The sequence below is a fragment of the Anguilla rostrata genome, chromosome 7 (assembly GCF_018555375.3).
Source record: "Anguilla rostrata isolate EN2019 chromosome 7, ASM1855537v3, whole genome shotgun sequence".
Lineage (NCBI taxonomy): Eukaryota > Metazoa > Chordata > Actinopteri > Anguilliformes > Anguillidae > Anguilla > Anguilla rostrata.
The window spans coordinates 16,823,143-16,848,578 of NC_057939.1; the positions used below are offsets into that span (position 1 = coordinate 16,823,143).

The 25,436-nt window shown below is 46.0% G+C and overlaps 1 protein-coding gene across 2 annotated transcripts in view; it reads right to left on the minus strand.

Moving 5' to 3' along the window:
• Positions 1-24,201, minus strand: part of LOC135259192 (uncharacterized) — a 42,954-nt gene extending 18,753 nt beyond the window's left edge. Inside the window, exons 1-8 of one of the 2 annotated variants that reach the window (XM_064343261.1) lie at positions 23,619-24,201; positions 19,086-19,154; positions 11,296-11,503; positions 8,955-9,419; positions 8,398-8,694; positions 5,219-5,374; positions 2,438-2,653; positions 888-1,012 (exon numbers count right to left, since the gene is read on the minus strand). In XM_064343261.1, the coding sequence (XP_064199331.1) occupies positions 888-1,012; positions 2,438-2,653; positions 5,219-5,374; positions 8,398-8,694; positions 8,955-9,419; positions 11,296-11,503; positions 19,086-19,154; positions 23,619-23,855 (1,773 nt within the window). In that variant the 5' untranslated portion in view covers positions 23,856-24,201. Of the gene's footprint in view, positions 1-887; positions 1,013-2,437; positions 2,657-5,218; positions 5,375-8,397; positions 8,695-8,954; positions 9,420-11,295; positions 11,504-19,085; positions 19,155-23,618 lie in introns of both variants that reach the window. The other variant, XM_064343260.1, reaches the window with a different exon arrangement.
• Between the last annotated feature and the right edge of the window lie 1,235 nt (positions 24,202-25,436).

A 25,436-nucleotide genomic window follows, 5' to 3' on the forward strand; every position in this document is an offset into this window, starting at 1 on the left:
CACAAAAGTTGGCTTTGAGGAATAATGACTGTGCATTATTAATCTCATGTAGAATACAATCATTTCCATCAGCAATCTGCACTACATGAAAGATTTTTTTCCCCAATCACTTTTATCTTTCCATTTTGTGTCCCATTTTGTCATATGCCCATAATATCACTGTAGTGTGTTCTGTCCATGAGAGCCAGATAAGCATGCATTCTCCTGAAAGGCTCTATTCCATAACCAAGTTATAGTGTATATTTGCTTAAACCCAGTGAATTAGTAGAAATCCACATCAGGAAGCCCCATTAATTAAAATGAAAATAAGCTGAGTCAGTCAAGTACACTGTGCAGTATCAATATGAATAGCTGTTGTGGTACAACCTAGTGCAGAGACATATATGATGCAATCAATATTGTGTTATATTTTGATGAATGGCTCAAGATTGAAGTGCAGCTTTGGATGACAGGATAATGCAAGACTTGTAAAATATATAATATGGACACATTATTTGCCAGTGTGCTTTAAATGAGATGCACACAACCACAAACAACAGATGATCTTTCCCAAGTTATTATAGACAATACTGTAATGGTGCTATGTGGTCTATTAGTTGATCAAGTTATTTTTAATACAGAGCAGCAAGCATATGAACCTTGAGGCATAGTACTCAGCATAGACTGCCCCACATCTAACGTAGGTTTTCATACTCAGTATTGGACGCTGGTGTAGGTGCAACATTTCTCTCACTGGACTGCCAGAAGGAATGCGTCCTCGAAGCAGGAATGCATGAATGGCAGTTTTGACCTAAGCTCGGGGCTGATAGTGCGAAAGGATTTAAGGCCTACTTAAAACGGCCTTTTGTTCCACATACGGAGACCCTCGCACAGAAAGGAGAACTCACCGCTGGTTGAGAGCTCTGCCCCTCTGCTCCACTGGTGCCACGTCCCTTCAGCCCGGCACCCTCTCCACAGCCTGCAGGGGTGAGGGGCGCCAGGGATCCTGACAACACACGCAAAGAGCTGCTAACTGAGAGAGAGAGAGAGAGAGAGAGAGAGAGAAAGAGAGAGAGAGAGAGAGAGAGAGCATGACGTGGACACCATGTGTCAAATATGCTTACCTATGTGTGCTGCATATCTTCATGAAAGGGAGTCATTTCACTATTTTGTTGTAAAGAACCGATAAAGATAGTTAACTATTTGAAAAAGTTAAATGAACCTATTGCATAAATAAAAATATAGAATCAATTCTAAAAGTCCTGTTTAGAAGTTTGACCCAACTCAAGCTACACACAAGCACAAGGTTTTTGTAAGCAAATTTTACATTCAGTTTCAGTTTAGATTATTATTATTACCATAAACCCTGTTGCTTCTAAGCTTGTATCTAAGCTTGCTGTTTGGGGACGAGTCAGTAAACCAGTTCAAGATGTGAATGTGCAAGAAATAAAGTGAATTTTCAGATGATATTGATTACTTGTTTCATATACACAGGGATATCAGCATGGAGCATGCACATCAGCATGTGCATGGAGCACATTGTGGCCAGAGTGTAAGTGTTAAGTTTTTCAGATTAATGATAAGCTGTGGTTTGATCAGCTCCATAAAACCTTATCCTTCCCCACAGAGACACCACTCCACTCCATACCTTTATTGTTTTACGGGTAAAGACCTGCAGCTGCCAGGTGGAAAGATGACTGACAGGCCACCGCTGGCTCAAAGTCAGCGACAGAAGTGCCGTTTTACACACGCTCACACACACGCACATACACTTTAAAAGGCATTACTCTCAAGGACGTCCAGCCGCAGTTACACCCATCACACCCTGGTATTCCCCTGTCTGCCCATTTCCTCCCAAGGAGCAATGAATGGAGTCCCTGTTTCTGAGCTGTATCGTGCTATCATTTATCATGAGTCATAAAGAAATAACTGCCAATTCTGTCTACATATACTGATTTGCCAGGGCTGACCTGTCAATGCACTTCTAACAAATCTTATCCACTAATAGCGCTCTACCAACACTGTTCCCCTGAGCTGCTGCAGAGAACATGTAGAAACATCCAGTATCTTAAACTAAACCATTTGTTACTTTGGTCCAAGAAATACCAAACCCTAACCTGATAGCATGCTAACGCAAAAGCTGTTAGATAATTGAAGAATGTACAGGGAAACAGTATGGCTCCATAAGCCTGTGTACACTTAAGGGTGTCTATCCCCACTGCTTCTTATAACTATAAGATGTCCTGCTGTCTGAATTGGGATCATACTCGTAACGAAACACACAGATATAGATTGTCACCACCAATTCCTTGATCTCCATAGTATAGGATCAGGTTCATTCAGTAGATGAGCTGAACAAATGTAATCAATTTCAATAAACCTGTATTGATCCAAAAAAAGGAGTTCAAACGTCCAGTTGCAGCAATCAGTGTCCCGGAGAGAAAGAAAAGATGGATACCTGTGGACCAATCCCCTCTATGCATCCTGTAAGTCCCTCCTGCATGCTCATTTTCATCTCCCATGCTGTCTGTAGATGGAAATCCACACTCTGGCACTGGAGAGAAGGGTTCCGCAGCATCAGGGTGGTCCAGGAGCAGGAGTCGTACACGGGACAGGGACCCCAAACTGCCAGAGTCGCAGTCCAGAACCAGGGAGTCAGCACGATGTGACAGCACTGCTGAGAGAAAGCATTTCTGTCAATCACAACCTTAATAATGCAGAGACAATATGTACAGGCAATTTAATTTTGGTACTGTAGACAGACAGCACAACTAGTCAATCACAACCTCAACAGTGCATAGCCTCAGGGATGATACATCCAACCAACCAAACCAGACTCTACATCTCCCTAAGTCAGGGCCAGGATTCCACAGCAAGATGACCAGAATTTGAGGATCATTGTTGAGTTGAGTTGGTAGTGGCAGGGAGTTTGGGAGGGAGACGCTTGGTCTGAAGGGGACCAGGATGGGCCTTGCTGGACGAGGTGTAACAGTTACTGGGCGTTGCACAGCTGCTGATTGAACAACGTGATTTGGCCAGAGATGACAGGTGATGCCCGGGTCCAGCTCCCATGGTCACACCTCATTTAAACTGTTTGAGTGAGACCGTTGGCCCTCTGCCTATGCAAATCCTGCCAGGTCCACCAGAGGGGAATTTCACAGGGCAATTAGAGGGCTGACATCATGCCCACCAGTCTCACACCTTACACTCATTTCATGTTTCTGCTCATTTCACTACCTCTTCATGCTCTGTTCATAACTGTTGAAATCCACTCTGGCAGATACCAGTGTCACGGATCTCTTGTCAGGGAAAGGCAAAGCACTTCATTATAAATGAGGGAAATTCTGCAGTTGCAACAGTGCGAGAGAACAACGTTGGGTTTAAACATGTGATAGGGGTCATGTGATACTGAAAATGAAATCCCAGGAAGTAGTGCAGGTGGGGGCCCATCATTACGGGACTCAACACCATATTTAGGCCCTTGATAAAGTTGCAGTCCTGGGGGATCACCTGGATCAGAGAGCAAGGCAGGCAGTCTAAACAGACATTTTCACAGAACTGACCCATGGGAGCGGGAGGACTCTCATACAGCCAGCAGGGGGCAGGAGAGAGAGACAGGACAGTGTGCCTAGCTGAGTGTCTCCAGAGACATACTGTGACAGTATTCCTCACATAAGTTTACTGTGGTGATCATTTGCTGTATTTAACCTTTAACCTTTCTCTCAATGGCACACAGGTCACAGCCTCTATGTAGCAAACTGTGCCTCAGATATGCCCTCAGGACATTGAGCTGACAACTGGAGACTTGCAAGCTGCATGTTCTTTAGAATGAATTAGCCATTTACTATCATTCAGGACAGACATGTTATATCTGTCTGAGCAGAACTGATGCTTCCTCCAATGAGATCTGTACAAGGAGAGTAATGATAAAATATTCTCTTGATCAGAGGTTCTTAAACTTAGTCTTGGGGGCCCCTGTGTATACTGGTTTTCATTCCATCCACAACTGCAATCCTCAAATTTTAACAAACTGTTGATTCTTTACATGTTTTGGGGAATTTCTTTAGCCTCTTAAGCCACATTATGTCAGAAATAGCTATATAGCTATACATACACAAATAATAAAAAGTCAATTTCCACATTGTGCTTATTGGGCCATATTGAAAATGATTGCATAAAAAGAGGTAATAAAAAATGTGACTGACCAAATTAAACACTGAGGTGAATCAACAGGCTCCTAACTGGTGAAAGGTTGGATACTTGGCCACTAAAACTAACCAAATGTTAACAATCCAAACCTGCACTTTGTTAAATAGAAATTAAAAGAACCAAAACACGTGTGTTCTACAACCTTAAATAGGCAAGACATTGGCTGTAGCAACAACTGGCAAATGCAAAGGGGTCCCCCAGGACCGAGTATGAGAAGTTCTCTAGCTAAGGACATAGACTTTCAGGATCTGTTTGAATAATACATTTCACATATTGTATGCCAAGGAGTTTTACATAACAAATGTAGAGTCAACCCTGGGGCTGGACAGTTCCTGTAATTTTCCATGCATTTCCATCCACTGCAATGAATTCTCCTGATGTGATAAGATCCTTCACTGGGTAAAGCTGAGGGAAACACCTCACCAGGGTCCAGGAGAGTGAAGGAACTTTGCGATATTGACAGGAAGAAGGGTCATTTTTCATTGGGTAATATCTCTTTACAACTTACTGCTCATACACAGGCAAAAAGCAGCTTATATAGGAAAAAATAGGTGTGTGAAAGGAGACCACGGCCTGTTTTCAAATTAATTAGTCTTCAACTTTGACTTAAAGCATTACACTCATTGCTTCTTCACAATCTCAGCTTGGCGTGTTAGTTCAGTGATTTCTGAGTGCAAAAAAACCTTGTCTGGAAAGAACAAAATCGATTTTTTCCTTTAGTTGCTTGTCAGTGTTCAGGACAAATGCTGTATGAATTCCAGACCCAACAGAAATCAACAGTATTATTACAGTGCTCACAGGAGGACTTTATATTTCTTCCTCCCTCAAATAGATTTTCTTTCACCCTGCCTTCAATGAAGAATAATATCCTATAGATCAACCGGTGTATGTATGTGTCAGTACAGTATATATCAAAGACATGCACTTGTGCTTTGTTTGCTGGTACTCTATTCATGTGATACTGATTCAGGTGTATAGTTAGGTCAGGTACAGTATGTCTGTACAGGTGTAACTGAGTGACGTGAATTACCTGTGTCAGGAGAACTGCAGTCTGCATTGAAGCTATTGGAGCGCTCCTGGGACAGACAAGAGCCCGTTCGGTATGCGATGGCATCCAGCTCTTCCAAGACATCTGACTCAGTGCTGCTGACTTGAGAAGAGGAGGATCCCCCAGTCTCGCTGGCCCCTAGTACAGTTAAAGCATACAATGAACTCTGTGCATGTACTGCATGAAGGGTGTGTGTGTGTGTGTGTGTGTGTGTGTGCGTGTGTGTGATGTGTATTAATGTCTGTGCAAATTATGTGTGTTTTTCTGCGAATATATCACTGCATGTGCATTTGTGTGAGTGTATGTGTGTGTGTGTGTGTGTGGGTGCGTGTGGCATATGCCCCAGTGTCCCATTCTATCCTAGGACCTCCAAATGAGAGCATCTACAGGGAGTATATGATGTAAGAAGCAACCTTGACTGACTGAGACTGTCCCTGAAGTAACAGCATCACTTCTCATCCCACCTCTCTTGTTAAAAACGAATAATACTAAATATACACAAATCAGTCTTTCTAAAATAGCACTGACCCTCTCATTACAATAAACTCCACTGGGAGGACAGTTAGTGAAAACAGGATTTATTTTTCCTTTGCCTGTAATTTGCATGAGAAAAAGATATACCCTCTCTAGTGTTGTCCCCACACACAGGCACACATTCTCTCTCTCACAAACACACACACCAATACACGCAGACACACACACACACGCACACACACACATGCACACACGGTCTTGCATTCACACAAAATACACAGGAAATCATAAATACACACACAGACACACATAAACAAGCACATATACATACACACCCTCTCTGACATGTAGACACACACACGCACACACACACACAAGCACGCACGCAGACACACTCACGCATTCACACACACAAACACAATGCACCACGCACTCCAGCGGCCTGACTCTCTCTCTCAATGAGACAACAGGGGTACTTGACTCCACACTTCAGAGCACATTGCGGCTGTCAGCTCTGCGCTCGTATCCACCTCCAGCGTGGGGCGGGGTGGGGGGGAGGGGGCGGAGCCGGTTCCAGACCGCGGTCCCGCTCCGTTCCCCGCTCTCGCGCCACAATGCGGCGGCGGCCCTCACTGCCACGGACAGTTATTCTCTGAGGGCCCGGCACAGAAGGGGTCACCCGAGGTCAGGCCGATCGCTGGGCCCCAGCGGCGGGCTCTACGGAGGACACAAAGAGCCCTGCCTTCTGAAAGGGCCGCGGCGGAGCACCAGGCGACCCGAACGCCCACTCTGCACACACACCCGGGGGAGAGGGTGCTGTGCCCCCTCAGCGGGATAGTACACACAGAGCAGGAGGGGGACCCCAGCACAATCCCCCCATTGTTCTCCTTCTGTTATAAAGCCAATTCAAATCTCATCGCTCATTGCTTCTCGTCCCAATTCTGACACACCAAATGCTGACATGGCGTTCATATGAAGGGACCAAGGTGTTCCACTAAGTGCTGTGTTCTGCCTGTTGTCCTCTCACAGGGGTTTTGTCAGGGTGAATATATTTGCATGTTTATGCATGTATTTATTTCATACCACCACCCCCCAAAAAAGGATTCAAAATCCTCAATTTCTCTATGCTTTCTTATCATCGTTTCCCACCTCACACACACCAGCACAGACAGTGGGTGAAATCACTCAGGAGGCAAAACAGAGAAGATTTATTATGGCGGTCAGGAAGTATCTTGTAACAGTTTGTGAAATTGCTAATTGTCCCTGTCGAGTCATTGCTTTTATACTCAGCACTGCAGCACATGCCTATGAACACAAATGACATAGCCCAGGTTCAAACCTGTTATTTCCAGGACACAAGGCCTAGCTTATGGTGTCTTTAACAACTGAGGCACTTACAGTTGTAAAAGACACCGCAATCAGCCACAATCATCAATCACCACAATCTCCACAACCATCAGTTTTGGTTTTTTATGGCTTTTCCCCCTTTAATGTTTTCTTGGCTCCCAAACTGAAAAGCCCAGTCATGTTTATGGGCCTGCTCCATCCTTGCAAAATCCTCCATCAGGAGGATACAGGTGTGCACCTGGAGTTCAGCGTTTTATGCAGGAGGTCTGCTTTTTGGACTTTCTGGACTGCAGGAGGGCTATTTGCACAGCTGCCTAAGGCAGACTTTTTGTGAAGGTTTTCTGACACCCAATCAACCACTCAAACCACCACTCTCGATACACTGGGAAATTCCCAGGCAACTAAAACCCTCACTCCCTGGGTGACACTACGGGGCATCATGCACCATCTTGCAGGGCTAACAGCTACGGTCAGAACTGAAATTTTTGGACTTTGACCCTGGATCATGTGGGACATCACCACGCTAAGGGCTAGTGTTTAACAAGATTAAGCTAAATGCTATTTTCACACCAAAAACTGAGACCTTCCATATACTTTGATTGTTCTAGTAAGGTTTATCAGCACACTGGCTTTCTAAGTCCTTTCCTCCTAAGTGCATTTACTGTTTTATGACAGTATTGTGTACTGCCATAAAGCACAGCAGATGTTATTCACTAGGTGTGCCACCTTTGCACAGTTTGATTCTGTCCATCTTGCACCAAAATAATTATTAATATTTCTACTACACGCAGCTTCCATGGTCGAATGTCTTAAGCAGCTGTAGTCAGGATGTTGGGCACTCACTCTAAGCAGAAGTAATTCATCATAGGTCTAATGCGCCAGTGAGTGTGTGCAACTCACTGTATTAAAGAGTACAAAGGTGTGAAAAGGTGAATTCAACTTGTTTTAAAATGGTGCAAGAAGCATCATGGCTCCCCTTGATTGAGTGGGAAAAGACTGTCTCTTTCTGATTGAGTGGGAAAAGACTCTCTGCCTCTTTCACTCTCACTGATTCAGTGTGAAAAGAGCCTCTGTCTCTCACTGATTGAGTGGAAAAAGAAATGCTTGCATGGTTATTTATTATGAGAGGAACAGAGGCAGCTGACAGGAGCAGGAGCTTCACAATGAGAAGCTGAGGAGCGGAACATCTGAAGACTCTGGTCTGTGTATCTCTCTTTCTTTGTGTGGATATCCGGCCACGTTGGGGACAATCGAACCCCCAGGGGTGTGGGTATTTAACTCCAGACACTGGGGGTGTGTGAACAGTCCATATGGAGATGGGGAGGGGAACCACTTCTCACCTCTGTGGGGAGAGATTGGGGGGAGGACAGGCCAGCATCGTGACATCTGACCCAAGAGGGTGGAGGGCGGGGTCACCCCTGGCCGAGCAGGTCTCCCTTGGGGGTCTAAGACGAGGCTGTCCTGTTCTGGTCGACTCAGACTGAACCTGTCCCTGTCACCATGGTTACCAGGTGCAAGCATCAGGGACGACCTGCGGAGGGTTTGGAGAGGGTCCAGAGGATGGTCAGGCAGGGGGACCAGGGAAGAACTCAAGGAGGCCGGGGTGGACAGACACAATGAAGAGGACCGGAATCCACCTGGTGGATAACAGTAAAGGGTAAGCTCATATTAGAACAGCCCATTTGTGTGTGTGAAAAAGACAGAGAGAGAGAAAGAGACAGAGAGAGAGAGGAAGAAAGTGATTGATATAAGTTAATGTGGAGAGAGTACGAATGTCTATGTTTTGGTAGAAACTACCTGATGACGGAGGAATTGGCTAAATTCTGTGGAAACAACACTGATACAGGTGCATAACAAGTGATGAATTATAGGGCTTGGAGTGCATGATCAGGCATACCAGACAGGACACTGCTCCTTCTGCTTGAGAAGTCAGAGTTTTGGCTGAGCTGGCTGGACGGCAGTCGGCTGAAGTCAGAGAGATCAAGGTCCAGGGTTTCTGGGGTTACCGGGGTTACCAGGCTGACTGGTGTGACCGCTTCCTGAAACTCAGAGCCAGGCCTCTGGTCCCACCCTGGAGAGCCAGCAGCTGCTGAGGAAGCACAGAGGTTTCCATCCTTCCGATCCTCATCTTCCTGATGAAGACCTGTGGTCCGTGCGAGTGATGGTGCTGGGGGTGGTGGATGGGCCTGTGCTGGGGGCATAGTTGCTTGATGGCCTGCCCTAGCTGTGTGTGAGGATGATGATGGTGAGACGGGGGGGTCAGGAGAAGCCCTGCTGGGAGGAGGTGATGATGGCATGCAGGGCTCGCCAATGTCCCACTGCAACCTCTTGGAGCTCCAGAGTTGTAGCCCTCTCCTGGGATCTTGAGAGAGGAAATGAAGCACAGAATGTTGGGATATGGCAGGAACTTACCATCCAGTTACAGGCTATGGGAAATTACAGCACAGGAACCTCACCCAGTCCTCAGAGTAACATCTCAAGTTGTTAAGCTCAAATTGGCTAAAACTGCACTTCCCTGCCAGTTCTCCCCTCTGCTTGACTTTCATTCACTACTAAATGGCACTTGTTCAACAGCACCTTTCTCACCATCTGCTCAACCCAGCTCTTGGTCCAGGCACTGGTCATTTTCTATCTGGGCTACTGCAACTCCTTCCTCGCTGGTCTTCCTGTCTCTTCCACCAGGCCTCTGCAGCTTATCCATAATGCTGATGCTGCTTACCTGAACTACAACCTCCCCAGGCTCAGGTATACCGCTAACCTTCTCATCTCTCTCCCATCACATCCAATTCAAAAGCTTATTAATGCTAGCTTATTGGGCAACAAAATGACCTCTGTTATATCTTCAAACCAGCCCTGCACAGCAGCCAGACCTCTCCCTTCTGCAATGTCCTGGCACCTGGTCCCTCCTTGACTGCATGCCTGCACTTCCCAGTTACATCACCTATCTGTTCAGGCCCCCTGGTGGTGAAATGTGCTTCACTGTGGTCAGGACGGCATGGCTCACCTTAACCTAGATCTAGATATGCCTTTTCTCTCTTTTTGGATTTCTTTTAGGTATGTTATATGCTTAGCTGTGTAGAGATAGGTCAGCCTGTCATTGGTATGCATCATTGTTCGCGATGCTAATGATAAGTTTCTTCACTAACTTTGGACTTACTCATTAAAAATCCTCCTGTGCTTTCTTGGTGATATTACACTTTTGTATTCCTGGGACGAACACTGATGGTCTTCACTTTTGTATGCCACTATGGATAAGAGCATCTAGTTAGTGATTGTAATGTTATGTAAGGAACCCCTTAACTGCAGTATACCTAACACACTGTTCAACACCTCCCCCACATGCCCCCTTGATTAACCTTTCTATAAATGCAATCTCAACCCAAAACTGTTGTTCAGACCACCCCACTCCCCCCAAACCAGGGTCTGGAGAGAAGGAGAGGAAGCCAGAGGGAAAAAGACAATCCACTCTTGTTCCAGAGCATGAGACAGAGTGGAGTCAGGCCAGGGAATAAAGAGGAGAAGTCAGAGAGCACATTTCTGCACTGCTGTCCCCACAATGCACTGCTCCTTCCCATCTGTTACACACCGGAGGATTTGGGGGGGCAGGGGGATATATGAATGGTGTGTGTCAGAGTACACTACCCCCAATCTCCACCCTCCCAAAAAGACCATGGCCACACGGTGCTTTTCCTAAGAGGGGTGTCAGGGATGCTCGCGGCTGAGATGGTCACCATATGGCTGAATAATTAGTGAGCCCCCAGTGCAGACAGAAAGTCATGACCCGCAATGTGTGTATTAATGCTGGCCAGAGGACAAATACCGACACATCAGAGGCCCATAAGGCACTGGGATCTCTGCCCCAAGGGAGCCTGTCAGCCTGTCAGCAAGGGAGTGAGTATTTCAGAATGAATATCTCAACCCTATTCAGTGTATGCCACAGTCTCAATTAATATACACTGCGTAAGAATACTGAATTTCAGCTCATGGCCTTGAGGATTTCACCAGATAAGGTGAAGCATATGGAACAGGGATCCCCATTAATTTGGGTATTAAGCTGGTAGAGAACATTCCGGAATACTTCAATGCTGCCCTGACACAGTATAGACTGCATGATTCTGGGTATATATTCAGGATAAAAATAGAAAGAAAGAAAGGTTGAAATAGAGGGGTGGTGTACAAGGGTTACGGAGGCTCTTGGGTGGGTGAAGAGGCGTAGGATGTATCCAGGGCTAGCTCACCTGTATACCGGCGGACCCTGGGATCACTAAGGGCCTGTCGCCTGGGCTCACTAAGGGCCTGTCGCCTCTGTGTCAGGCCCAGGTGAGGAAGCATAGGCCTGGGGTGGCTGCTCGGGATATGGGCAGGTCTCACGTCCCCGGGACTGGTGTTCATATGGGCGAGGAAGCGATGGCATAAGCATGTAGAGCCATCAGTGGGAGATGAGTCCTGTAAGAAAAAGATTTGGGGCTGTAAAGGTATGGATTAACCATACTAGCCATACCGATGTTAAATCTAGAACTATAACCCCTAACTCATTTTCTTCCTAATAATACTATGTCATCGATTTCCATCCTGTACCTTCTCTGCATCTAACTTTATATTACAGGTTTATGTATAGACTGTTACTGTCAGTTGTGACCCAAACACTGAGACCTGGATGACATCAACACTGTTCATAGCTTAAACCAGTATGTATTCCCTAAAATAATTTACTTTGGATAAGACCTGTTGGTCTGTTAATTTCCTTAACGTAAACTCTATTCTTGCTATATGCTTCTGTATTTCCTCTGCTGTGCAACAAGATCATAATGGTAAGCACAGGCATTTTTCTTTCAAAGCCATACAGAAAAGATTCCAGGACAACAGATGATAACAGAAACTATGAAAAGAAAAATCAGAACAACAAAGAGTGGATTCATTTGCACTGAAATACTGCCACATCAGATGTTACGCTATTAATTCCCCTCTCTGTTATAATGTTGCTTAGTGCAGTGTTGACACTGTTAAGAGCAGGCACGTGCAGGGGGGAAGGACTCTGGGTGCCTAAGCACCTGCCCCCTTTGCCAAAAATGCCCAATGTGCCCCTATGATGTGATAAAAAATGAATTAATATTTGTATTATTATTGCTGCTGTTAATATTCATTCATTCATTTTGGTAAAATATGTTCTGTATAATAACTGAGTGTCAGGTTTTTTTTAGGTTGGTGTGCCCTTTTCTCACTTTGAGCACCTGCCCCTCAAAAGCTCTGTGCATGGCTCTGGTTAAGGGTGTCTTTGAGGCTGCTGAAAGATTACTGCCACTGGATTCATTTTATTAGGACTGCAAAATCACAGCAGGCCCTCTCTAGCACCTCCAGTGTACAATCTAGATGAGTCTATACATGAGCTATCTGCTTCCTGCTGCAAAGTACAGACCGTCCTCTTTCCCCCCCATCTCCCCTCCTTCACTCTCTCACTTCCCTTCTTCATCTCCTACTCCAAATTTTGTGCTTCTTAATTCGTCTCCCCACCCACCTACTTTCTTCTACATTTTATAACAGTTTCTGCTCGCTAGCACTTCCCATCTCCCCTTCTATCTACTTTCATTTTACATTTGCATACACGTGCACACATTCATGAACACACACGCACAAACAAAACACGCACACACTCACACACACACACGCACGCACACACACACACACACATAGTGACTCAAGGATGATGAAGAAGGACGCATTCTCTGCTAAGTGCATTGTGCACATGTCCCGACTGCACTTCAGGCCGGGCCAGTTGCAGATAAACGATGCTGGCATGGTAAATATTGATCCGGTTGACTGATGGGACTGAACCCCTTCTCCCGCCGTAGGTCCTGTGCCAGTAGATAATTCACCCCTGCCGGCAAAAGCGCCCTGCCAGGGGTATGATTTGATCCTCCTCTCTATTCTCTGGCCTTTAGAAAGCAAACAGCTAAATGCAATAAAGCGTTTTCGCTGACACGCTCACATATATAACCTTTTATTTGTGTTTGTCGGTGGCCACCTCCTGGTTACACCAAGCAAAGTTCACTTTCTCTCTTTGCCTCTCTTGCTTTTTTGTCCTAGCAGCTGGCTGAGGGTAGACTTTCTTTCACACTAACGCAGAACAAACACTTCTAAATTCCCTGTCTGTCTGTTTGCAGCACTACACATAAACTACAGAAAATGTTTTGATTATCTGGTGTTTCTTGTAAAGATTTTATAAAAATTGACGCCCTAATAACGTTTCTGTAATTGTTTGGGCAATTGAGATTTAGCAAGGTTAGACTGTAAAGCTTTGGTGCCGTTACTTTAGATAGGACACTAGCTCTATGGGCATCATTACGTATTCGCTTGGTATTGTAGCTCAAGCTGAATCCTGAATGAGCCCAACATCACGTCTATGTGAATGTCTACTCACTGAGGACCCCAGCGTACACCAGCTCTGTGGTCTCATGGCAGCTACTGTTTTTGCTGCATGCTTTTTGCATTGCGTTTATGGACTGATGATGTTATGAAAGTTTCATATTGCCAGACACTGCATTTCTTCACCCACATATTAGCAAGCCATATATGAGGTAGCCTAATTCTGTTGTAAGCATTATCAAGTAGCCAGTGTGAAATTAGGAAAATCTTTTACATTGTCAGTTCCTGAATTTAAATAATTAAGTTCATAAAAATCATTCATTTTCACCTTTCATTCATTTTAAGTCAGGTTTTTGTCTTAAAATAAGTTATTGTTTCTATTATTTTAATCAGCAGGTAGCAGCTTTTGAGTTTGATCTAATAAATTAATTCTAGAGAAAATCTCACTTTTTACTTTCACTTTTTGTATAAAGAAACTCACTGCATCAGGAAATGATTCAGTTCAGGGGCTTATATGTCACAAAAGACCTTAATGTTTCACAGGCAACCATCAATTTTCAAAGAATGTAGTGGCTGTTTTCAAGGCCATGTGGACTTTAGGGATTCATAAGGGACAATTAAATCTAATCCACAATCTTGTAGGCGTAGTCACAGAAACCTCACCTGTATCTGAGCAAAGGCCATTAAAAACAAAATATAATGCTCCTGCCTCTGTGGTTGTCTATGGGGATGATGAGCCACAAGGCCACTGTGGTTAAGAGGTGTGCCCCCAGCGATTGAACACAGATAGGAGCTCTGAGACTGACACACACACACTGGGATCATTACTAATCCAGCCCTAATCCATGCAGATTTCTCCCCTTGAGATCTGAGGGGAGGACAATTTTACTTCTTGAGGAGAAAGAAAGGAACAAGAGAAGAAGATGGAGCCAACAAAACCAAGGCTTCTTCCTGACACCCGCCCCTCGTTATTCCCCTTCCTCAGCACAGATGTGCTCAGCAGGCCCCGAGACCTGAGCCCGCCTCATTTAGACCTGTCAATCAGGGGAGCCGCCATTGAAAGGCTGTAGTGTGGTTCTTTTGTGCGCATGTGTGTGTGCCTGTGAGTGTGTTTGTGTGTGTGTATGCGTGCGCATGTGCACATGCGTGTGTGAGTGCGCATGCACGTGTCTGCATGTTTACATGGGGCTGGGGGGTGCACCAGTGAACAAGTCTCAACCAGCTTCTTACTGAATATGGCCATCAAGACTCTTCTACCTTTATCTACACATCGAGTCCTCATTTTGAATAAAAGCCAAAAGCCATACCTAAAAATATCCACCTAAAATATATTCATTACGCAAGTACAGCTCACAAGGAAAATGCAGTTAAGTAAAAATGAGTTTTCAATGTCATAGTAACACCACGTGTGGTCTGACACAAAGTAACTACAGCTTTTAACACATGCAATGACCGTTTGTTACATCCAGCTAGAGACATTTTCGAGGGGACACACATGATGGACCACCACAAGCATACACACATGCACAAAAGTACACATCCAAGCTTTCAAATGCACTCTGACACACATACACACAGCACATTGACACAGAAGCACGTGCACACATGCGGTCTCACACACATACACGAGCACAGTCCTGTACATTGATCCCAACACTGTGTATCTATAACATGACCCCTCATGCTATAACCCTGGTGCATGACCTTCCCCCTTCTGGCCCTGGACCGGCTCGCCCCACATGTGCACAGTGACACCTGGAGCACCACAGATCCTGTGACGCAAACAGAATGTCTCCGCCGCTGTCACGGGCTTTCAGCCGAGGCTCCGCCTCCTCAGGTCCCAGGAAACAGACTGAGCTCATGGCGTCACATTAAACACTCCAGATAATGCCCTCATTACTGTATTTGTGATCAGCAGCCTGTTGATGGAGCTGACCGGGAGATGAATGTAGGAAGTCTATTAGCCAGTGCTGCAGATGGCCTGCAGAAGAAAGTTGGCGTTGCTCCCCCCCCCCCCCCCCCCGGCTCCTAATGGCACTGACACTGGGTGAACCCTCCTACTGAGAAACAGAGAGCCCCCAAAACGACTCCAGGCCGAACAGAAGAGCGCTTCTGTCCCTCTGTCCTCAGGAACAGTGAATTCCTCACAGCTCTGACGGATAAGAAAGCCAGGCTCAGCGCTAACAAGGTTAAATCCTGCACAGGACTGCGCCTGAAAAAAGGGACTTTTAAAACGTGGAGATTTGTGTTTTTGTGGCCAGTAATTAGCTCTGCAGTGGGGAGGGGGACAGTAGGGAGCATTGTGGAGTCCAGCAGATTCGGAGGGGGTAAATCTGATTATCAGCTCGTGTCAGAAGCCAGGCTCAAATTCAGCTTAGCATTCAGATGGGCTCTCTACTTTCACCGAAAGACAATGACCCTGCTTTCCAGATCAGGCAGACCAGCAGCACAGCAAACGCCTCCAAAACAGATCGCTACCCCCCTCCTACCACATCTCCCCCAAAGGAAAAGAAAACGACGCAAGCCAGGCATCCTCCCGCCCTCCGGGCAACACAATACACAATCCATGCACAAAAACAGACACACAACAGCGGAGGTAGAAACACGCACACACACACACACACACACATGCACACACACGCGCACACACGCACACAAACACAATGTAGAACATTCACAAACACAGCAAGTGTAAACAGTGGTACAGAGAGACAGCTCTATCTCCTGTCAGTAAAACGTGATCTCCATATTAAAACTGGTGGCTTCTGGTACAAAACAGAGTTTGAAGTGAGCAGGATGTAAAAATGATTACCCCTTATTACTATGAGAACAAATTCACTCAATCAGGATTATTCTTGTCCAAATTCTGACAGTGATAGAAATGTGTTGTTAATTAAATACCCACAAACTTCTCATTAAGGTGGAGGTCCAAATTTGTAATTCTAACAAAGAGCATTCCTATTTTATTATAATTTGTGGGTATTGTATTAACAACACATATTTCTGTCACGTTGTCAGAATTTGGACAAGAATAATCCTGACTGAGAAAATTTGTTTTTATAGTAATAAGAACAAATTAGTAAAGGCAAGTCAGTTATTCTTGTGGATAGGAAATATGTATATGCATTCTGCAGCCAGTCAGATGTAGCAGATGATTAAGTGGCCAGATTAATAATATATAGTTTTACAGGAATTTGACCAGGAAAATGGCGTTAACACTCCTGCTTCTCAAAAAAGTGGCATGAGATTTTAATGGCCACATAACCTTGGCTTAACTTTTTATCTGCAGGATGCCACTCTCTACAGCAGAGTGCCCCCAAGACTGTGCTGGGGTATTGATTTCAGTTTGGTCCAGAGGGAAGAGCGCCCCCTACTGGCCCACCAACACCTATTCCAACAGCAACTTTGTGTTCCCAGAAGGGCTCCCATCCAAGTACTAACCAAGCCCAATCCTGCTTATTTTCAGCAGTTTGCCAAGGGTCCACAGTGGTATGTCTGCTCATAATTCATCACAGTATTCATTTTAGGCTTGCTTTTTCATTAATTTCAATATGACTAGAATATTCTCGTTTTATCAGAAAAGGGGGGTGATGACCATCCCTTCCTCTTAAAGAATACATGTCTCTTTCAGTCAACCAGACCTGAGTGCAGTAATACAGTGCAGCAAGTTGAGAGCAGTCAGCCCCTTGGCCTGAGTACAGAGATGCACCCAAATAAAGAGGGTTGGCACACTGAACTATGAGGCCCACCTATAGCAAAGCATGGTTCAGTCAGCCTTCGGGAGCATGCCATGCCTGTCTAAACACCCCCGTCTTCCCATAGAAACAGGCACAGCAGCCTGGCACATTGCGGGCAGGGCTAACACTGGCACAGTGTCTGCACTCAAACACCACAAGAATAATGAATGCAGCTCCTCCCGTAGACTGGCGTGTTTGAACACCTGTGAGGTTAGTCTCCCCCAAGTGGGACTGCACAGTGTCCTTTCTGCAGGCTTTCCGGCACTACGGGTCTTATACCCCCACCCCTCCGGCCCACTGCCACCACCATAACCAATGCCACCACCCCTTCCACCTCGTGTCCTGGGTGACAGAGTGGGCTTTGAAATATAACCAGTACATTGGGTCAACAAGCTCTCCGCCTCATTCAAAGGTCTGTTTAGATAGGGACTCCAGTAAAGTTCATCTGGAGTTGAATGTCACGATGCCACATGACCTATTTACCGCTATTCATACACAAATCATACCGCCTGCACTTCATTCCATTTCTGTGTTTTTTACACAGTGCCTTCCCGCTTTTGTAAAGAACATAAACAAAATGTCAATTTAAATATGTCAATTGTTTCCTGGAGTGGGGGACAGTACACTGTACTTTTTTATATGCATTCTATTTAACCTTTTTTTTTGTTTACTTCATACTAGGTCTCCTGATTATAATAGCAATTTGTTATATACTTTGGCACTTATCTGCAATGGGTGGAGGGAGGGGGCAGGGGGAAGATTTGTCTATACTTCCTTTTTGTAAAATGCTGTAGCATTTTAAGACTAGATGTTTCCTGTCATACTAATAAAGCTTGTTTGAATTCTTTCATTCTTTGAGAAGAGAGTGGCAGTTAAAACTGAGAGAGGGAGAGAGTGAGAGAGAGAGAGCAGGGAGCACAGTGTTAACAAAGAAAGTGTGAGTAGAGAGAGATGGAAAAAAGGGTGTGAAAGACACAGTGAGAGGGAGGGAGGGAGGGAGAGAGAAATGGATTTGAGAAAGAAGGAGAGAGTCTGTAAATCTGAGTAGCAATCCCTTATGAGAAACCCTTATAAGACTGTTTCAGGGCTTTGTAGTGAACAGAGTCCTAAACACAGTTGTGCTGTATTTTGTGTATTGCTTGAATGAGGTTTATTTGATAGGATATTCCACCCAGCACTGTGCGCCACTGTGCTGGAGAAGAGGAAACAGGAATGCTGAAAACCGTTGGAGATGTAAATGAGGCTCTGAGGACCAGCGGGGTCTTTGTGTCCTGTTCACTGCTTGTTTGACCAGAGGCCACGACAGGAAGCTGGCCCACACAGCTCCACCATCGCCATGGCAACCCCCTTGTTGACTAAGGCAAAGCTATAAGGCTTTTTCAAAGAGGTAGAGAGTGTGTGTGTGTGTGTGTGTGCGTGTGTACCTGTGTGTGAGTGTGTGTGTGTGCATGTGCGTGTGTGTGTGTGTGTGTATGTTCTGAGTGAGAGGTCACCTAGGTTAAGCTTTTGTTGTGTTCAATTAAGAAACAGGGGACACTAGACATGAAAATTAAGACATTATAGGCTGGCCATTTTCCTGGAGTTGTTAATTGTGTGATTTAGTCTGTGTGTGAGTGTGTGTGTGTGTGTGTGTGTGTGCATGCGTGCGCGTGTGTGAGAGAGTGTGTGTTTCTGTGCATGTCATCACTGCCCAAACCATCATCATTTTCATCTTCCACTAAATAAATGCAAATTATCATCATTATCATCAATGTAGCCTGCATTTTATTACCATAAGCCATTGGGGATTTAAAACTGAATGTATTGTGCATTACTGAGCTGTGAAGGGCTCTGAACTGTCACTGTTTAACAGGAATATTTAAGAGGGAAACTGTGCAGTGATGGCACAGTGCTGGCACACTGGTGTTGGCTAGTGTTAGCATACTCACTGCGTAGTGGTACAATCCTCTGTCCCATAGCACAGCCCCACTGACAAAGGATAGGTAAGATGGAGGAGCCTGCAAGATAGAGAAACAGTCACTACCCACCAGCATATCCATAGCACACACAGAAACACACACATACACATACACATACACATACACATACACATACACATACGCACATGCATGGGCACACACACCAACACACACAAATATACACACAAATACATAAAGACATACTCACACACAATAATTTTAACAACAACGTTCAATCAAATACAAAATATGAATCAATTTTGTCACCGTAAAAATATCCTTCCTTAAAATCAGAGACAAAGATCATACACCGGTTTATACAAAGATCATAGACAGATCAGACACATGGCCTTTCACATACTAACAGAAGCATAAACAAAGCACGCACAATGTTTATTTGGTTAATTCTGTTCATTTCCTCTAGTGCATCCTTTAGCCTGGTCCAAAGGAGGCATTCCATACTGCCTCAGCACTCTAGCACACAATGACACACCCATCAAAATGACAAGTGGTTCAGCTGATGGATGGACTATTGAGACTTATGGCTCTCAAGGACCAGACCTCCCTGCTCCTCTGTGCTGAGAACAATATCTGCACAAAACAAAACAAATAAAAAGCCACACAGAAAGCGTCTGGCCCCTCCCAGGGCCCCTGCCCCATCCCCCCACCCCCCACCCACCAGGCCCCGCCCTGCCCTCCCCAGCCCCCAATTTCCATAGTCAGTGCATACATTACTTCAGCTCTCTGAGTCCACCTCCACTCCAAGTAGCAGTGAGAGAGTCATAAAAGCAGCCATGTCTTCTTTCTCATGCCGTGTGACCAACAGGTATTTTCCTGTATGTACCCTGTACCCATGAGTGTCCAGCCCACATCTCTCTGCATCATTCTGCACTTGCCTGCAACCTGCCTGCATCCTGCTTGTACCAGCCTTCCCACTAGTAGCAGCGTATGGGTCACCGGCATTAAGGCCAGTATTGGGCCACTGGCAGCCCATCAGAAGACTGCAGCTGTCTGTCACCTCCAGTCAGAGAGACAGGCTGAGGGAGATCAGGTATTTACTTTATTTTTGTTCCCAGACAGGGTGGCCCCTCAAACATACAAAATCACCATCACAAGCGTCATTTTCGAAAACTCTTCCCATTAGAAATTCATTGCAATCGCTTCAGGTTTAATTGCATCCTCCCCGAATAATGGCCGGGAGATGAACGATGGCCAATTACATTCCAAATTGTTAGCACTTAAGACACAATGGCCTTGCTGTCACCAATTATGCCCTGAATGTGAAATCAAATATACTTAGACACCACTGGTTGAAGCTGTGGATGGGATGGTGGGATTGGCGGAAGGGAAAGGGGCCCCATACATTCTGAAAGCACAAGGTGAGAGGGAACTATGGGTGGGATGACTTTAAAAAAAAACAAGTGGACAGTAAATGCTAATCATTCAGGGGTAAGGATGCGGCCTGTTTTTCACTGGTGGTTAACAGTGAAGTATGGACAGGTGGTCAGAGAAGGATACAAAGTATTCACTCATGGCTCAAACATAGGAGCATACAGCCATCAGCATAGCCTGTGTGTGTGTGTGTGCGTGCGTGCATGTGTGCATATACATGTGTATGCTTGTGTGTGTGTGTGTACGTGCGTGCGTGCATGCTTGTGTGTGTGTGTGTCTGCTTGTGTGTGTGTGTGTGTGTGTGTGTGTGTGTGCTTGTGTGTGCATGTGTGCGTGCGTGTGTGCGTGCATGTGTGTGTGCTCGTGTGTGTGTGCACATGTGCGCGCGTGTGTGTGTGTGTCTGTGTGTGTGCTTTGCTCTTTTTGTCCACAATTGTCATGAAAGCAGCGACCCTTAGACTTTTCAAACATAGGCCTGACACTCGATGGACTCTAGACAATAGGCACAATTATGAGCCCAGTTGGGCTGAATGGGCTTTTCTAGTCATTAAAGTTTTTAATGCTCTGAAGTCCCCTCTGAGTATAAGAAAGGGGAGGAGCTCCCTGCTCTTCAGAGTTAACTCCCACATACATTCACAACCTAGGAAAAGAGCTACAGGAAAAAGATGGCAAATGAAACATTGCATGAGATGTTTCTATGCACACATTTACTTTCCACACTGAGCTGATTAAATGCAGACTTATTTTTGTATTTTGGTATCAAAAACAAGGTACGTTCCACTCCATTCCAGTCCATGCCATTCCATTCTATCCAGCATGTGATGAAACTGCTTCAGTAAGTGAGGATCCTCTGGGCGTTGCTCCATGTGGGCAGACAGACTCCTACAGAGGCAGGAAGTGTGGAGGTGCTGGTGTGGGGAGGCGAGCGGAGGAAATAAGGCCCAGTTTATCAATAATAAGAGGGTGGAGGCATGGCGATCAAATTACCCATTTATAGCTAATCACTAAACCCCCACCCACCCATCAGAGGACCTCTGTTTCATCTGTTGACTCCTAGACCCTGGATGTTTTATTAATTTACTTTCACATGATTACTCTCTCTCTCTGGGCCAGCCTACATTAACAGGCATTTAATCTATGTTTAAATGAATGTAGCAGCAAAGACAGGCACAGGGACCACTGGAGTGTGCTGGCCAGGTTTATATGCAGGCAAGGGGGTGGTAACCAAAAAATACCTCTAAGTGAATATACTACTCACGAACACACCCCTGAATGAGCAGCTGAATGATCACACAACACAGAAAAGCACCCCTGAATAAGTACACGACACAGAATATAACCCCTGAATGAGTATACAACACATAGAATCAACTCTGAATGAGCATATAGCACAGAAAACCACCCCTGAGTTAATATGCAACAAGGAAAATCACCCCTGAATGTGTACACAACACAAAAATCAACCCCTGAATGAGCGCACAACACAGGAACTTACCCCTGAATGAGTGCAGAGCACAGAAAGTCAGCTTTGTGGAAATATACTTAATGCAGAAAATCTACTCTGAATGAATGCGCAACACAGGGAAGCATCAGGAAGCCATCCTAACAGATTACACAGCTCAGGAGGAAGCTTGGCTCAGTGAACAATGGTCATACAATCTGAAACCTCTTGAACCGAAAAAACAAAAGAGCGGGGTTACCTCCACGGATCGTATGAGGTTAAGGGAGAACAGAGAGGAGCACACATACTCACTAGGACAGAACAGGGGGTCAGCTATAATGAGCCCTGAATGTGCGCAGCCAAATCCATCCCCACGTAATGGAGTTTCCCTACAGCAGGTCTTGGCCCTGAGAAGCGGGCAAAGGGGGGGGGGGCGAGGGTGTGGGGTACGGGGGGCTGCACAGACTCTCTGACCCCGAAACGTGCTCGCCGAGGCAGAGGGCCTCTCCGGAGGCCGAACCCGCTCCCCTCTCGGCTGTAATCTAGCTGTGACAGAATCAATGTGGCTTCCAGTGGGGCAACAGCGGGGTTAGTGTCCCCGCCACACAGCCCGGACAGCGGGGGGCTAGCAACGCGAAACAAACCAGCGCTGGCCGCCCCGCACCCCGCGTCGGGACCTCTGACCCCCCCCACCCCCCCACCCCCCCAGCCCACGGCAGCGGCCTGGCCCGCAGGACATTCACCGGCCCCCGGAGCCGAGCAGATGCCAGGACCGCTGGCTCCATCCCCCCCCCGACCCTCTCATCTGGTCAACATGAGGGAGCTCATCGCAGCTTACTGCTGGGGAATCTATAGCCTGAGCGGAGGGAGGGGGAACGGATCCGTCACGCTAAGATCCCGGCGAGCCCTGCTCTAAAGCCCAGTCAGCGGTGTGCTAAAGCCTAAAGATCTGAAGATCAAGGATCCATCATCGAGATCCCCTACCTGCTCTCGGAGCAGGTGAGGGGAATGAGATCGCCATGGAGACAGAATACGACGAGGACAAAATGCAGCCCCGGCCAGCATGTGGACCTGACCCCGTGACAGGCCCCATGCATGTAAGGGAAGTGGAAAAGAAGAGCTTACTAAGCTTGACAGATTATAAAGATTAGCGGTCGATGGATTCTGCCCAAAGGACAGACCCTGGATCAGTGCCTAGCTGTTATACTAAATGGCTGAGGTTAGGATCAGAAGCATATAAACTGATTAGATGTTGGGGGGCTGGATATATCCAGACCATGGTGCTCCAGGTCAGAAAGGCCACTGCCTCACTTGCTGGCAATGGTCCGTCACTTTAAGAACAGAAAGGGTGAACACAACATGGCAAGTATTACTAAAAAGCACTGATGCAGTCATTGTCATATCCATTAATTGTCACACACATTACTACCAATAGCAGACATCGGACATCGCTAAAGGGGAACAGCAGACAGCACACATCACTAGAAAGTGCCAGAAACCAGAGATACCAGATATCACCACTCATCTAGGATCAGCTGATCTGCCCTCATATAAAACATGAGAAACATCCTGTGTCCAGAGGACCACGCCCAGAGTCAAGTGATGGGTTTTGTCCAGCAGGTGGCGCTCAGAGTGGAATAGTGGAGCTGAGTTTTGCCGAGTTGACTCACCGCGTCCGTGCTTAGAGCCGGGGGGGAGAGAGCTGGGTGACCAGCTCGGTCCAGGTGCTGCAGAAGGCGGTTCCCACCCCACAGCCCCCTGTAGGACCAATGTCCGCCCAAACGTCCACTCAAGCCCCTCCCACCGAGGGTCCCCCTCCCTGTGGAACGCCACACTGGAGCTCTTCTGTACTGTACAACCCTAAAATTCCCTCTTCTCATTTCAGCCATCTTTCTCACTCTCACCATCTCAGTCTTTCCCTTTCTTTCTTTTCTTCTCCCCTTTGAACACTCTCTCTCTTTCTCTCTCTGTCCCTCTCTCACACCACCTGACTCGTAGTCTTTTTCATTACTGTCTGCATCTCACTACTGCGGGTTGCAAATGAGAGAGGTGACAGGGTCTGTGAACAACTCATTTGGCTGGGGAGTTCTTTAGTCAACCAGTACCTGTCCAGGAGAGAATTCCTTCGTTAGTGTGTGCAAATTATTGCTGTTAATGATTACAGGGGTCTGTGAGATCCCATCCTGTCTTCTGCTCCATTTTCTAAAAGAGTACAAATCTGAAGCTAAAATTCAGACAGGCGAACTTCCTTTTTCACTCTCTCACCTCGATCCCACCCCCCACCCCACCAACATCCTAACCCCCTTACACTCTGTATTCTCCCTCCTTCCCATTACAATCATGTACCCCCCTCCCCGCGCCCCGCCACCACCACCACCACCACCCACGTTCCAGTTTTGCCCAGTTCAGCTCCCTGCACCCTGCTCACAGTCAAAACCCCTAGCCTTCCGAAGTACAGAGTGAGAGTGCTTGAACCCCACCCCCCACCCCCGCCTTTCAAAGGCAGTAAACAGAGACAGCTGGACTGAAGCCTTTTCACCGCTGTAATTCTCTGTAATTGAGAATGAGCATGGATCAAGTTCAGGCCTGCTGTATTCATAAATCTTCAGTCCTTAATTACATTAAAGTGGACCATGCAGGCAGGCTCTATGGAAACAACACGCCCTATCAGCTCCTCCAATCAGAGCTCATTAGTGGGAGTGTGTCTCAGGATCAGTGTGTTTTCCCTCAATCTGTCTTTAAAGGGCACACAGAAAAAAAACAGTCTGCAGTGAAATATTAACAAGGCCCTTTGAGCAGCAAGTGACAGCGGGCGTCACCCCTGGCGACCGCGCTGTACGCAGGGTAATGATATTTGTACTGGCCAAAGAGATGTGAGTACATAACACACAGAGAACTCTCTCTCTGTCTCTCTCACTCTCCTCCTCTCTCTCTCTGTCAGGAGTACTACGTGTGTCTTTATGGGTCCAATAATAATTATTGTGTCCTTCGTAAAATATTTATGATTTTGTCATTTTATTCCAGTGTTGTTTCAGAAAAAAATGGTGTAACTCCTGAACAGGCTGCTCGAAAATGATTCTGGGTTGCAGAGAACTATGGCCCATATGTGAGGACCCTGGCATGTATGCCTTGGTCACATGATCGTAAAAATCCAATATGGTGGCCAAAATTTGACATACTAAGAAAAAGTTCAATAAGTCAATTATAAAGCATAGAAAACGAAAACACCGCCAACAAAATTACAGATACTTTTCCTAATATGTTATTACCTGGTTATCTGTTTATTGATTGGCAGAAAACATTGTACTCATCATCTACGGACTCTCAAATATCTGTTTCACTAAAACATTTCTATTTAGGTGGAACAAATTAACAGCAAAAAGACAATAAATTCAAAGCGTTTCATGCGAAAAGCAACTGAATGCACTGCATTCAACCTGAAACAAGTTGACTTCAGAGCTGGGGAGCAAACTCAGGGGATCAGTCTT